This window comes from Oryctolagus cuniculus, chromosome 10 (assembly GCF_051225735.1).
Source record: "Oryctolagus cuniculus isolate XC-2025 breed Fujian yellow rabbit chromosome 10, ASM5122573v1, whole genome shotgun sequence".
Taxonomy (NCBI): Eukaryota; Metazoa; Chordata; class Mammalia; order Lagomorpha; family Leporidae; genus Oryctolagus; species Oryctolagus cuniculus.
This window is the reverse complement of record NC_142876.1, coordinates 30,005,024-30,018,790: the sequence shown is the minus strand read 5'-3', so window position 1 is coordinate 30,018,790 and position 13,767 is coordinate 30,005,024. Positions and strand designations below refer to the sequence as shown.

The window sequence follows — 13,767 nt, the reverse complement described above, 5'->3', positions numbered from 1 at the left end:
AGAGCAACGCTTCTAATAGTGGTGCTTCCCTGTAAGTGATTCTACATGCCGAAAACCTGAGCCTCGTCGGTATGGGGCTTATCTTCCAGACAGGTTCTGACTACCACCCCCGACCTCTAAGGACTGCTCTCGCTACTGCTTCTTCTTGGAAGTAATGCTGAAACTCTAAGTACCTTATTCTGCTTGATCAAATCTTCTCACTGCTCAAGAAAATGATTTGTAAAATCAACAAGTCTTAACTGGTAAAACAAAATTGATGACAGGTTAAAAACAGCATATTCATTCAATTCCTGCAAGCGTTTTCAACAGTAAGGTCACCCCGACTTCACTAACGACACTCACCTTGGTATGGTGACACATTTAGTATTACAATTCTGAGTGGTGATGGCTTTCTCAAGCTCATCTAGTCGTCCCGTTTTCTTCAGCTTCTTCACCAGACTCTTCACAGCCTTCTCACACCACTTCTCTTCCTGGCCGTTCTGCTCCCCTCCGCCCGCTCCTCCAGAGCCACCGGCCGACTTCTTCCACCCCAGCAGTCTCTTCACCACTGGCGGAGTGAACGGCAAGATGGACGACATGCTCTCACAAGAGGCGGACCACACTGCGAAAAGAGCCTCCTGTAGCTAGCCTAGAAAAGATATTGAAAGGATCATATGAGACTAATTTTAAATTTAACTAAAAATCAACACATTATAGAAGGAAAACTAAAAAATCATACAGGGGCTGGCACGGTGGCACAGTGGGTTAATCCTCTGCCTGCAGTGCCGGCATCCCATATGGGCGCTGGTTCTAGTCCTGGCTGTCCCTCTTCTGTTCCAGCTCTCTGCTATGGCCTGGGAAAGCAGTACAAGATGGCCCCAGCACTTGGGCCCCTGCACCCACATGGGCGACCTGGAAGAAGTTCCTGGCTTCGGATCACCACAGCTCTGGCCGTTGTGGCAATTTGGGGAGTGAACCAGTGGATGGAAGACCTCTCTCTCTGTCTCTCTGTCTTTAACTCTACCTCTCAAATAAATAAAATTAAAAAAAAGAGACAGATGTTTCAAATTATTACTTTTACAACCATGAAAATATTGTCTTTACTAATTTAAATGGTCTGCAGAAACAGGCTCTTCAGAAACAAAGACAATGTTACTACAAGTACCAAAGTCTTATGGACAAATACAGTAATTCTGCAAATAAAATCCTTTAGAGAGATCTTCCATCTGCTGGCTTACTCCCCAAATGACCGCAATGGCAAAGGCTGGCCAGACCAAAGCCAGGAGTTTCATCCAGGTCTCCCATGCAGACACAAGGATCCAAGTCCACTGCCACTTTCCCAGGCTAGGCATGTTAGCAGGGGGTTGGACAGTAAGTGGAGCAGCACCCATATGGAATGCCAGCATTGCAGACAGCCGCCAAATCTGCCATGCCACAACACCAGCCCCTACAAGTAAAATCTTTCTGAACATTATTATCCCTATCAATATGACTTCATATTTAAACTCTTAATAGTATCAATGGTTAAAATATTTTTTACAAAAACAAAGTTGTTTTCATTTATAGGGCTTCAATTTGTTCTCAAAAGACCTAACAAAAATACACTTAAAAAGTACAAGCCCACTCTTGCCAAAATTTTAAACTTTCATAACTAAGTAAGTATCATAAAACAAAATTCAAAGTTTTAAGATGGGATGGAGTTCCTGGCTCTTGGCATCTGGGCTGGGGTTGTTGTAACCATTTGGGGAGTGAATAAGTGGATGGAAGATTGATCAATTACTCTCTCTTTTCAAATAAGCATTTTAAAAAAATAGAATTATATTAGAAATAAAGTTTTAAGAAGGGAAAATGCATGAAGTCCAAAGTAAAAACAAGAATAAAGAAATAAAGGTAGGGAACTCACAATGTGGCCCAGCAGGTTAAGCCACTACATGCAACACCGGCCTCTCACATAAATGCTGGTTGAGCCCTGGTTGCTCTGCTTATCATCCAGCTCCCTGCTACTGCATGTGGGAAAGCAAGTGCTTAGGCTCCTGCCACTCCTGTGCCACACCTGGCCCAGCCTTGGCTACTGGAGCCAGGTAGAGAGTGAATGAGTTGATCGAAGATCTGAGTCACTCTTTCAAATAAAAAAAAAAAATCTTAAAAAAAATTTAAAGGTAAACAGAGCCTGTGGAAAAAAGGTCTGGTTCACCTTCACCTGCCTTTAGCGGGATGCCTAATTTAACCTCTTTTTGAACATGTCTTCATTTTCATCCAAGCAATAGTGTGAGTAAAGTTGAAACAGTTTCTCTTCCATACCAAAGTGCAATTTATAAAAGTATTTTCATGTTATATTTATACCTACGCTACAGGCTTATCGCACCTGCAATTACAAGGTAAGGTATTATCTTTTGATATTTCTATGAAAAATGAGGATTAGCTTCCTTTTATCACATACTTGCCTTCTTGTGAGAATTAGCTCCCAATTGTAATTAAATAATTATGTATATAATATTGTTACTTGATGAGATTGAGCAAACTATGTTTCTTCTTATACATTTTTGCTTTCCCAGAGTTTTCTTATCTTTCATTGGCTTTCTATGTATCTACCACAAATTCTTCCCACACTCTGTCCCAGTTCTTCAATTAAATGTTTCTTAGTCAAAAACATCAGCAAGCAATTAGCTCTCCTTATTCATAGAACCCTCATATCCTATAGCCCTGTGTTCACCCACTCCAAACCAAACCAATACTCATCACCCTGCTGGGTTACAGTTGTCCTAGGAACTTCCTTCTCTCTCTGGGAGGGAGCCCCTACCTCTTAGTACCACAACTTCTTCTTTTCTTGGTTCTCTCCTCAAATGCCTGAGGGCTGTGCCAGGCACAAGTCAGGAGAATGGATTCCAATCCACGTCTCCCACATGGACGGCAGGGACCCCAGTCATCACCTGCTGCCTCCCAGGTGCGCATGAGCAGGAAGCCGCACTGGCAGAACAGCAGCCAGGACTCAGACTACTATTAAGCTGAACCACAACACCCACCACACACCAGGTTTTTTATTTTCTTTTAATAACTTGATATTAAAATAAAGAAAAAATATATAAAATGACTAATATTGACAAAAGGAAACATGAAGACTTTCACCTCTTTATTTCAAGATTTACTAAAAATCCTTATTATCGATAGAGACTGCACATAAGCAAAAAAAAGGAAGAAAAAGAAAACCAATGGATCAATGGAAAGGAACGGCATCTAGAAATAGAAACCCAATTTCCACCAAGGCACCAAGTCAGTCTATTTTCAACAATTTCTACACAATCTGAAAGATAATAAACCTCAACTACTATTTCATACCATCCTTGCTGGGAAAACATCTTGAGATCTTGGGAGGAAAAAGGCCTGATATTTTCATGACATCAAGACATTAAAAAACAAAAACCAGAAAGAAAAAAAGCAAACTATCAAAATTAAAAATAAGGTTGTCAGTGGGTTTGAGTACAGCAGTGAAGACACAACTTGGGACACAGTCACCCCTTATCAGAGTACTGGGGTTCCCAGCTCTTCCTGCTAACGCAGACCCTAAAAGGAAGCCAGCTGATAATGGCCTGAGTACATGGGCCCCTGCTATCCACACAGCAGACTAGATGGAGTGCTGGGCTCCTGGCTTCTCCATGGCTCAGTTCTGGCTATTGTGGGCATATGGGAAGTTAGCCAGCAAATACAAGATCTATCTCTTGTCTCTTGCTCTGCCTTTCAAATAAAATATGTCTTTCAAATAAAAATGAAAAACATATGCATATCAAAAAAATACCAGTGAAAAATGAGTAGACCAGGGAAAGTTTTTTATAGTTCATATATCTGATTAAGAACCACTATAGAATATATATATATATATAAACACAAATCAAATTTTTTAAATGGAAGCCAGTGTTGTGGCATAGCAGGTAAAGCCACCACCTGTGGCACCAGCATCCCATACAGGCAGCAGTTTACTCCGCTTCCAATCCAGCTCCCTGCTAATGTGCCCAGGAAAGCAGCAGAGGATGGCTCAAGTGCTTGGGCACCTGCACCCACATGGGAGATCTGTAGAAGCTCCTGTATTAAGCCTGGTCCAGCGCTGGCCTTTGCGGCCATGGGAGTGAACCAGCAAATCGAAGATCTCTCTCTCCTCCTCTGTAACTCTTTCAAATAAATAATCTTATTTTAAAAATTAAATGTAAAAAATGAACTCAATTACTTGTTAGATTTAAAGAATTGGCCGGCGCCGCGGCTCACTAGGCTAATCCTCCACCTAGCGGTGCCGGCACACCGGGTTCTAGTCCCGGTCGGGGCGCCAGATTCTGTCCCGGTTGTCCCTCTTCCAGGCCAGCTCTCTGCTGTGGCCAGGGAGTGCAGTGGAGGATGGGCCAAGTCCTTGGGCCCTGCACCCGCATGGGAGACCAGGAGAAGCACCTGGCTCCTGCCATCGGATCAGCGCAGCGCACTGGCCGCGGCGGCCATTGGAGGGTGAACCAGCAGCAAAAGAAGACCTTTCTCTCCGTCTCTCTCTCACTGTCTACTCTGCCTGTCAAAATAAATAAATAAATAAAAATTTAAAAGAAATTAAAAAAAGATTTAAAGAATTAACTAGAGGCATTTCATGAAAGGAAAAGGAGCACATTAAGAGGTGTTTAATGTCACCAATCATCAGAAAAACACAAATTAAAACCACAATACAATGCTGTTTCAAACCACCTAAAATGGTTTAAAGATTTCCTGACAGTACCACATGCTGGTGAGGACGTTAACATGAAATATGAGCATTGTCACTACCGATAAGAAAAAAAAGAAACCGCAAGCTCAGTTTCTTCAAACACAAAATTACAAAAGTCAGTTTTAATTGTAAAGTCAAGGTGTTAGCAAGACTGGACCTTTAAGTCTCCTCTTGTCTTTTTCAGCTTCTAGTGGCTGCCTCTACTCCTTAGCTTGCTCCCTTTCCTCCATCTTCAATCACCCAATCTCTGCTTCTACTGTCACACTGCCTTCTCCCCTCCCACAGTCAGATCTCTCACTACCACCCTCTAGTAAGGACACCTGAGATTACGCTTAGGCCCAGGCAGATAACCTGAGATAATCGACCCATCTCAAGACCCTTAACTTCATCACACCCACAAAACCTGAATATCTCTGGGGACCTTAGCCTACTAGATGGAGCAAACGGAGTCTTCACACATTGCCGAATTCAGTATGAAATGGCACAGCGCCTCTGGAAAAATCAGCAAGCTCCTACACACCCATCTAGCCTGCATCACAACTCCCTCCTAGACATATATACAAGAAAAATGGTAACAGGTCCACAGAGACCTGTACAAGAATATTTATAATCATATCCAGCCAAAATATCAAAAAATGGTATATTCACATAAAGGAAAATATGTTGCGCAAAAGATACCAAACAGAGCATCCACTGTGCGACTCCAAGCAGGTGATACAAGCTCAAGGACGGTCTCAGAGGCACTGGGGAAGGGAACAGGATGCTCAACAAGGCACAAAGGACCTTTCTCACATGACAAGCCAGGAAGGACGTGAGCACACAATTATGAAAACTCATGAAACTGAATATTTAAAGTTTTTGTACAGGATGGGCATTGTGGTGGAATGGGTTAAGCCACCTCTTGGGATGCCCGCATCCCATATCAGAGTGCCTGGTTCAAATCCTGGCTACTCCAATTCTGATCCAGCTTCTTGCTAATGCACCTGGGAGATAAACGATGGCTCAAGAACTTGGGTCCCTTGACACCCATGTGAAAGATCTGCACTGAGCACCTTCAGTCCCAGCCCAAGTTTTTGCAGGTACCTGGGGAATGAGCCAGCAAATAAAGATCTTTCTCTCTAATAAATCTTTTAAAAATCATGTCTATGAACTTAATTCGAAAAAATTTTAAATGTGTCTGGAAAGTTCCATTAAGAAGTTCCTTAAACAGATGTTTTCATTTAAGAACTTCTCCAGGAGCCAGCATTGTAGCTCAGCAGCTTAAACCTCCACCTGCAAGGACAGCAGACCAGGCTGCTCTACTTCCCATCCAGCTCTCTGCTAACAGGCATGGGAGAGCAACGGAAGATGGCCCAAGTACTTGGGTCCCTGCACACACATGGGAGACCCAGAAGAAGCTCTAGGCTCCTGGCTTCAGCCTGGCCCATCCCCAGCCATCGTAGCCATTTGAGGAATAAACCAGTGGATGGAAGCACTCCCGCTCCCCCTCCCCCCTCTCCCTCTTCCCCTCCAACTCTACCTTTCAAATAAGTAATTAAAAAAAAAAATCCTTAAAAAAAAAGTAAAACTAAATAACTTCACCAAACCTTTAACTTCTTTAGGAAGGAAGTTGCGACTGACCGAAAGATATTAACCTAAAGGCATCCGCCCACAACTTGCAGGCAGCCCTGGAAATACATCTAGGCACATGCTGAGGAACAGGCCTGGGGTGGGAGGGTGGAAAATTGGTTTTTATTTTCTTAAGGACAAAAATGAGAGCCCCAGTGACATCAAATCACAAATGTTACTGAGGTACTGACAGTAAGGTGGCTATAATAGATATACATTAACTTTAAAACTTAAGAAAGTTAAATACAACCTCAAGGAAGAACTTTGGATGTTCTTAACGCCACTTTAACACATGGTCTTCTAATTGAAGATTCGCAGACCTTGACACAGTTTGCTAGAAATTAATGGTCACAACCTAATTAGGAATCACATCACTCACCTCAAAAGGGAAAAATAATTAACGGGTCCTCAAGCTCTGTTCAGGAGACTGCCCCAAGGGCCTCCCAGAGGAGGGAGCATGGTATGCCCAGCCTCGCAAACCTGGCCTAGCACCCTTCCCTAGGAACACAGGACTCCACAAGGTGCTGCACTGGCAACACTGACTCCAGCCATGGTTCGGACATTAAAAACCTGAAAGGAGTCAATAACACCACTGTGTCTCTCTTTTTCATGATTATTACTGATGAATTTATTTGAAAGGCAGATTGAGAGAGAGAGAAAGGGAGGGAGGGAGGGAGGGAGGAAGATGCAGAGAAAGAGAGAGGTCTACCATCTCCTGGTTCACTCCCCAGATGGCCACAACACCAGGGCTGGGCCAGGCTGAAGCCAGGAGCCAGGAACTCCATCTGGGTCCTCCTCGTGGGTGGCAGGGACCAAGTACTCAGAATCTGTTCTGATGCCTTCTCAGGTGCATTAGCAGAGAGCTGGATCAGAAGCAGAACCACCAGGACTCAAACTGCACTATGACATGGAAGGCCGCAGGTCTCAGGCAGCAACTTAACGCTGCGTCACAATGCCTGCCTGTCTGCCTGCGTTTTTCTTTAGCAATATAGTAGAAAGGGTGGGAAAGTGCCGCCGCTCAGAGGGAGGGAATTATAAAGCAAGTAAAGAAACAACAATGGGAACTTGACAGGCGCCTCATTTAACTGTGTGCAGGAATGGACTCTAGAGTACACATAAATGTGCATTAGAGTATATAAAGCTACATCTCACCAAAACAAAGCAAACAAAACTCCATCAAATACATGTAATAATCCACCAACTAAAAGCTTGGGTCTACGAGGCAGCAAAAAAGTATACCCGGCTCCCTCTGGCCCCGGCTGAATTCCCACACTGTGCCACAAAGTATGCTCTAGGGGCGCCAACTACATGAACCTTAACTTCGTCTGACAGTCAGCCTAGCACAGAGAACCCGATGAATTCCACCTCTGACAGCACGTCACAAGAGTGACACCAGAGCAGAAACCTGGAGAGCACACCAGGCAGAAAGCTCGACATGCTTTCTAGAGACAGGAAACATTTTAGGAGCTACAAGAAAAATTTAGGTTATCGCTAGAATACGGAGTACAGGAAGCACAAGGCCAGCCCAGATTTAAAAGCTCAAGACAGAACTTAGTGCTAATGACAGGAGTAAAAGTTCCACTATTTCAGAGACAACTCACGTGTCTTACTGACTCACTGCATGTGGACAGTCAGGGAGGAGAACGCAAAGGTAACTGAGTGGTACGGTAACCATGACTGGAAGTTTCAAAGAGGAGCAAACCTGAGGACTGAGTTACATGGTCAGTTTCATATAGGCCTGATTAGTAAGTCAGTAACCATGTGGTCACAAGGCCAGAGCAAGCAAGAACTACAGCAGACTGAGGACAGAGATTAGTCAGTGCACAAACCAGTGAGAGCCCTGGCCCTGGACAGGCAGAGAGGATCCTATCTTCCAAAAACCAAAAGCAGGCTTGGTTTCTGAGGACAAGTCCAAGCTCCAGCTCCACACCAGTTGTATTCCTAGAATTAATCTGTCTGAGACAGCCTAAGTAATCTCTGCTTCTTTTGAAACACTGTTAGAAAAAGCAAAATATAAACACAATCTACATAAAAGTGCCCACACTTTTGGCTCAATTATTATTGGCCAGCATTGTGGAAAAGTGGGTAAAGCCACCGGCGTTGCAGGCAGTTGCAGGTACCCCAAACACTGTTTCAAGTTCCTGCTGCTCCACTTCCGATCCAGCTTCCTGCTAATGTGCCTGGGAAGACAGCGAAGATGGCCCAAGTGTGTGTGGGCCCCTGCACCCACATGGGAGACCTGGATGGAGTTTCAAGCTCCTGGCTTCAGCCTTGGCTAGCCGCGGCCATCACAGCCATTTGGGGAGTGAGCCAGAGGATGCAAGACCTCTCTGTCTGCGAGTCTATCTCTGTTAACTCTGCCTTTCAAATAAACAAATCTTGAAACAGAACTTAACCTAAGAAAGTCAATAAACGTTTATAAATAAACTCACAAAAATGAAAGTGATTCTCAGAATAAACAGTTATACTTTTGTTAGTAAAAATGTTTTTTAATTTTTAATTTATTTGAAAGGAAGAAAGACAGGCAGAGAGATCCCCCATCCACTGTCACAACAGCTACAGCTGGGCCTGGCTGAAAACCAGGAGCCCAGAATTGGACACAGCTTTCCCACATGGAGCCACACAGCTGAGCCTCCACCTGCTGCCTCCAAGAATGCGCATCAGCAGGAAAGTGATTTGGAAGTTGGGCTGAGATCTGAACCCAGGAACTCCAACACGGGATGCACGCATGCCAGGTGGCAACTTCATTGCTCTACCAAACGCCTGCCAAGAGAAATGTTTATGGGTTGTGATGTATTTTTGAGGGTTTCCAAGCTTCCTATGAAATATTTCAAAATTTTTGTTCTTCGTAGAGAGGAAAATATCTTAAATGTAAGCCTACTCTGGGTCATCCGAATGACCATGTGGCCTGCACTGCCACATGATTTCTTACAGCAGCAGCTATAATCCCCGGGGAAGTAAGGGAACACTTGCAGTTACCAGTTTTACATTTGCATGTCTCAGTAACCCTGGGTGGCTAACATGGTCACTATCTCTGGAAAATCTGTTAATAAAACGGTATTTGTTAGGAATGCTGTTAACATATTTCAGTTAGTTGAGTTCTTATTTTAAGAAACCAAAGCATACATTTAGGCGGTATTTCTGAAATATAAAGATGGAATGCAAGTTGAAAAGGAATAATGTGCTCCAAGTTGGACAACTGGAATTAAACAAAAAAGAAAACTAGATTTATGACCAAGTTATCAAAATGTAAATGAGACATTTACAGAATATATGCAGATGTCTTCTATGGCACCAAGTGCTCTACTCAAAATTTTTTTCAGCATTGCAAGAACTGAAAACTTAAGCTCAGATGCTAAATGTTTCTAATTCCAATAGTAAATGATACTTACATAATGCACATTGTAACAGAAGACTTCACCACTCAATGAGAAAGCTTATAAAACGGTACCATAGCAAAACCAGGATTCTGAGGTTACTCATCGGGAAGTTTCAGTTGGGTCAAAGATCTGATTATTCTGAACACCTAGTAAGTAAAACCTCCAAGTTAGTACTAACTCTAACAGTTTTACAGTGGCATTCTCTGCATGCTTTATTCAACCACAGGTCACCTTCTCTGCAGACCTTCAACTGTCAGTAGTCCCAGCTGTCTTGTACTATTCTTAATGTTTTTATTCTGACATAAGTAGGCCCTGTCACTGATTATGTATTAGCAAAAAACCTCCAAATCCTTAGCATGATTTTTCACTTTGTCCTATGAAATACACAAATTTGTACTTCAGTGTAAAAACTTTTATGATGTAATGTTGCTACTTTATAGAGAAATCCGATCTCACCCCCAAGTATGGCAGGAAGACTTTACTGAGTACTTAGGTCAGAAAGCATAGGCTCACTGAATCCAAGAAGCAAGTGGGGGCAGGTACTATTAGTTACACATCAGAAGTCCAGACACAAGTACCCTGAAGTTATAAAGACAATCCCTGTTAGACAGTCTTATAGACATTTTAGCTTTACTTTTCATATTTAGGTTTCTGATCAGCAATTTGCTTCTGTTTAAGGAGATGGTGATTCAATCATCTTCCATGAGGATAGCCTATTTTATCGGCATTATAGAATAAAGTCTACCTTTTAATAATGCCACTCCTGCACATATCAAATCCCTATGGAATAAAAACCTGATGGGGGCCATTCTGTTCACTGTGTTCTTACTCATTTAACACCAGTATCACAGAATTTTAATTACCATTGCCTTCTAGTTAGTCTTGGTATTTTCCAAGGTAAGCCCCCTCATTTTTCAAATTTATGTTAAGATATTGTTGGTTATTTTAAATTTAGCATATTACTTTCTACAAAATCCCTACCAGACTTTGACAATTAATTTATACAAATTTGTGAACAAAAAGTGTTCCTATTGTAAGAATTTTTGAACTACATATCCATTAGAAAGTACAGTTTTTTCCATAAAGACCTCACACATCTTGTTAAATTTACTTATTCCTTGAGGAATTTTTATTGTGAGTAGGATGTTCCCATTATTTAAAAAATCAAGCATTTCAAGCTTACAAAAAAATATCACTCTGGTGAACCCATATACATTCCATCCAGCTGTCAGATCTTAATATTTAAAAAAAAAAAAAAATTGAGAGAGACAGAGTGAGAGAGCTCTCATTTGCTGGTTCACTCCCTACTGCCCTAAACAGAAAACAAGAATTCAGTCCAGGTCTCTCACATGAGCAACAGGAATCCAACTACTCGAGTCACTACCTCCTAGGGTCTGCATTAGGCATGAAGCTGCAAACAGGAGCCAGAGGCAGGACTCAAACCCAGGCACTTGGTCATGAACCAACAGGGTAAACACCTGACTGTATTTTGCAGTATTTGATTAGATATTAAGACTTGATGGATACAGCTAAAGTTCTTATGCACACCTGTCTGATCTCGTTTCCTTACTTCTCAGAGATAATCACTATCCTGATGTTTGCCACTGCAGCCACACAAGTTTACAAATTTTAAAAATGTACATATAAGTCAATACTGTTCACAATTTGTTTTCACTATTACTATCCATGTCAATATATACATGTGTGTGTGTGTGTGTGTGTGTGTGTATATATAAATTCTAACTTCTAGTTCATTCATTTTAGCTATCATACATCATCCCATTACATGAGTTCATTACAGTTCATTGCCCATTTTCCTCTTGACTAGTCAGTTTCCCAATGTCCCACTCTTAGGAGGTGCCATCAAAGTATCTTCTTATATACGTGAAAGTTCTCCTCGGGTACAAACTGCTTAACCAAACAAGCCCCCGAGAGAACCTAATGTACACACACTCTGAAGAGCAACATCTCACCAGAGGGTTGTACTTGATTCTCCAAAGTAAGGGTCATGAATCATTAGTGAGCATGAAATCACTGTTGTAGATCCAGAAATGTTATCTTTCAAAAACAATAAAATTCTCTGAAAACAGCCTTCCATTCAGTTGTCACACATAAAATATATTTCCCACTACAGGTCTATCAAAAAACAGCCTAAGGAGGTCACAGTTTTAGAATATACACCAAGGAGTAGAAATGCTGCTGTCCAGCTGCTCTGCCTCTGACCCAGGCACCAGCTAATGCATCTAAAGAGAAAGGAGATGGCTGGTACACGTGCTTAGGCCCTTGCCATACCCACATGGGAGATCAGATGGAGTCCCTGGCTTCAGTCCATCCCAGACCTGGCTATTCAGCCATTTTGGAGTGAGCCAGAAGATAGAAATATCTCCTTCTGTGTCACTTTGCCTTTCAAATAAATCTTCTATAAAAACCCTTTCATGCACTATGATCTTCCAAAAATCATTAAGTCGAACACTGTTTAGTTCATTTTTTTAAAAGATTTATTTATTTGAAAGGCAGAGTTACAGAGAGACAGAGGCAGAGAGAGAAAGGTCTTCTATCTGCTGGTTCACTCCTCAAATGACCACAAAGGCCAGGCGGAAGCCAGGAGCCTCTTCTCGGTCTCCCACGTTGGGGCAGGGGCCCAAGCACTTTGGGCCATCTCCCATTGCTTTTCCCAGGTGCATTGGCAGGGAGCTGGATCGGAAGTGAAGCAGCCAGGACTCAAACTAGTGCCCATATGGGATGCTGGTGCTGTGGGCATCTGCTCACCCAGCTGCGCCGCAGTGCAGGCACCCCATCATGTCTTAATTACTAAAACTACATAATACATACCCTGTTATTTATAAAGTGAATTCTCTTTCACATGCTACAACTTTCATTGAAATGACACTGAACTGGTAACTGGAAGCTGAATTGGAAACAGAGCAGCTGGGACTCAACCAGGCTCTCTGATACAGGATTATAGGTATTCCAAGTGGCATCTTAACCACAGCACCAAACATTCACCCAATCTGATTTCTACTACCAACCATTAGTTTTACCTAATCTAGAACTGAATTACATCTTACGTAGTCTTCTGTGTATTCTCTAAACTAATACCCTTCTTCTCTTCTCTTTCTAGTTTTCTAAGAATTTTTGTCATGAGCAAATACTGAATTGTATCAGGCCTCCCCTATCCCACTCCCTCCATAATTCAACAAGATTTTCATAGCGTTTTCTCTTAATGTGTTAATATGAAGAATTTCATTTGCAGGTTTCCTAATGTTTAATCATTCTTACATGGCTGAGACAAACTCCAATTAGTTATAGCTTTGTTTTACGTAAATGCTAATATTTAGCCTAGAATTCCTGTTATATTCATTAGTGAGATACGGCCTGTATGTGCCTCCTTCTCATACTCCTCCTACTCAATCTGGGTACCAACATTATAGTGTTTTACAAAATACTTTTTTCCATTTTTTTAATTAACATTTTGTTCAAGTCTAGAATTACTGGATTCTTCACCTGTTTGGGAATACCTGCCCATCTTGGGGTAGGGACCAGCATTTTATTGGGGAATTTTTAATTTCACTTTGGTATAGCTTGCTAACTATTAACTTAAGCTTTTCAATCATAATCTAGGGGCCGCTGCCTGCAGTGCCGGCATCCCATATGGATGCCGGTTTGAGTCCCAGCTGCTCCACTTCCTATCCAGCTCTCTGCTATAGCCTGGGAAAGCAGCAGCAGATGGACCAAGTCCTTGGGCCCCTGCACCTGGAGGAAGACCTGGAGGAAGCTCCTGGCTCCTGGTTTCAGATCGGTGCAGCTCCAGGCGTTGTGGCAATTGGGGAATGAACCAGCGCATGAAAGACCTCTCTCTGTCTCTGCCTCTTTCAAATAAATAAATAACCTTTTTAAAAAATCATAATCTAGTCAAGTTTCTAATTATCATTAAGCCAATTTGATAATTTATTTTGCTAGAAATTTTACACTTGGCCTATTTCCAAATTTAAATAAAGCAATTAATAGCTTTCTTGTAGCTTAAAAATCTCAATCTGACTCCAGCTATCCCCCTTTTCATGTCTA

The 13,767-nt window shown here is 42.2% G+C and overlaps 1 protein-coding gene across 21 annotated transcripts in view; it reads right to left on the bottom strand.

The window, feature by feature from the left end:
* SMAD2 (SMAD family member 2) overlaps positions 1-13,767 on the bottom strand; it is a 93,237-nt gene that overhangs the window by 60,289 nt on the left and 19,181 nt on the right. For 19 of the 21 annotated variants that reach the window (XM_070050203.2, XM_070050199.2, XM_051851972.3 and 16 more), the window contains one exon: positions 343-628. In XM_070050203.2, coding sequence (XP_069906304.1) covers positions 343-578 — 236 coding nt within the window. In that variant the 5' untranslated portion in view covers positions 579-628. Of the gene's footprint in view, positions 1-342; positions 629-9,714; positions 9,849-13,767 lie in introns of all 21 variants that reach the window. The other 2 variants (XM_002713521.6, XM_089305138.1) reach the window with 1 other exon arrangement.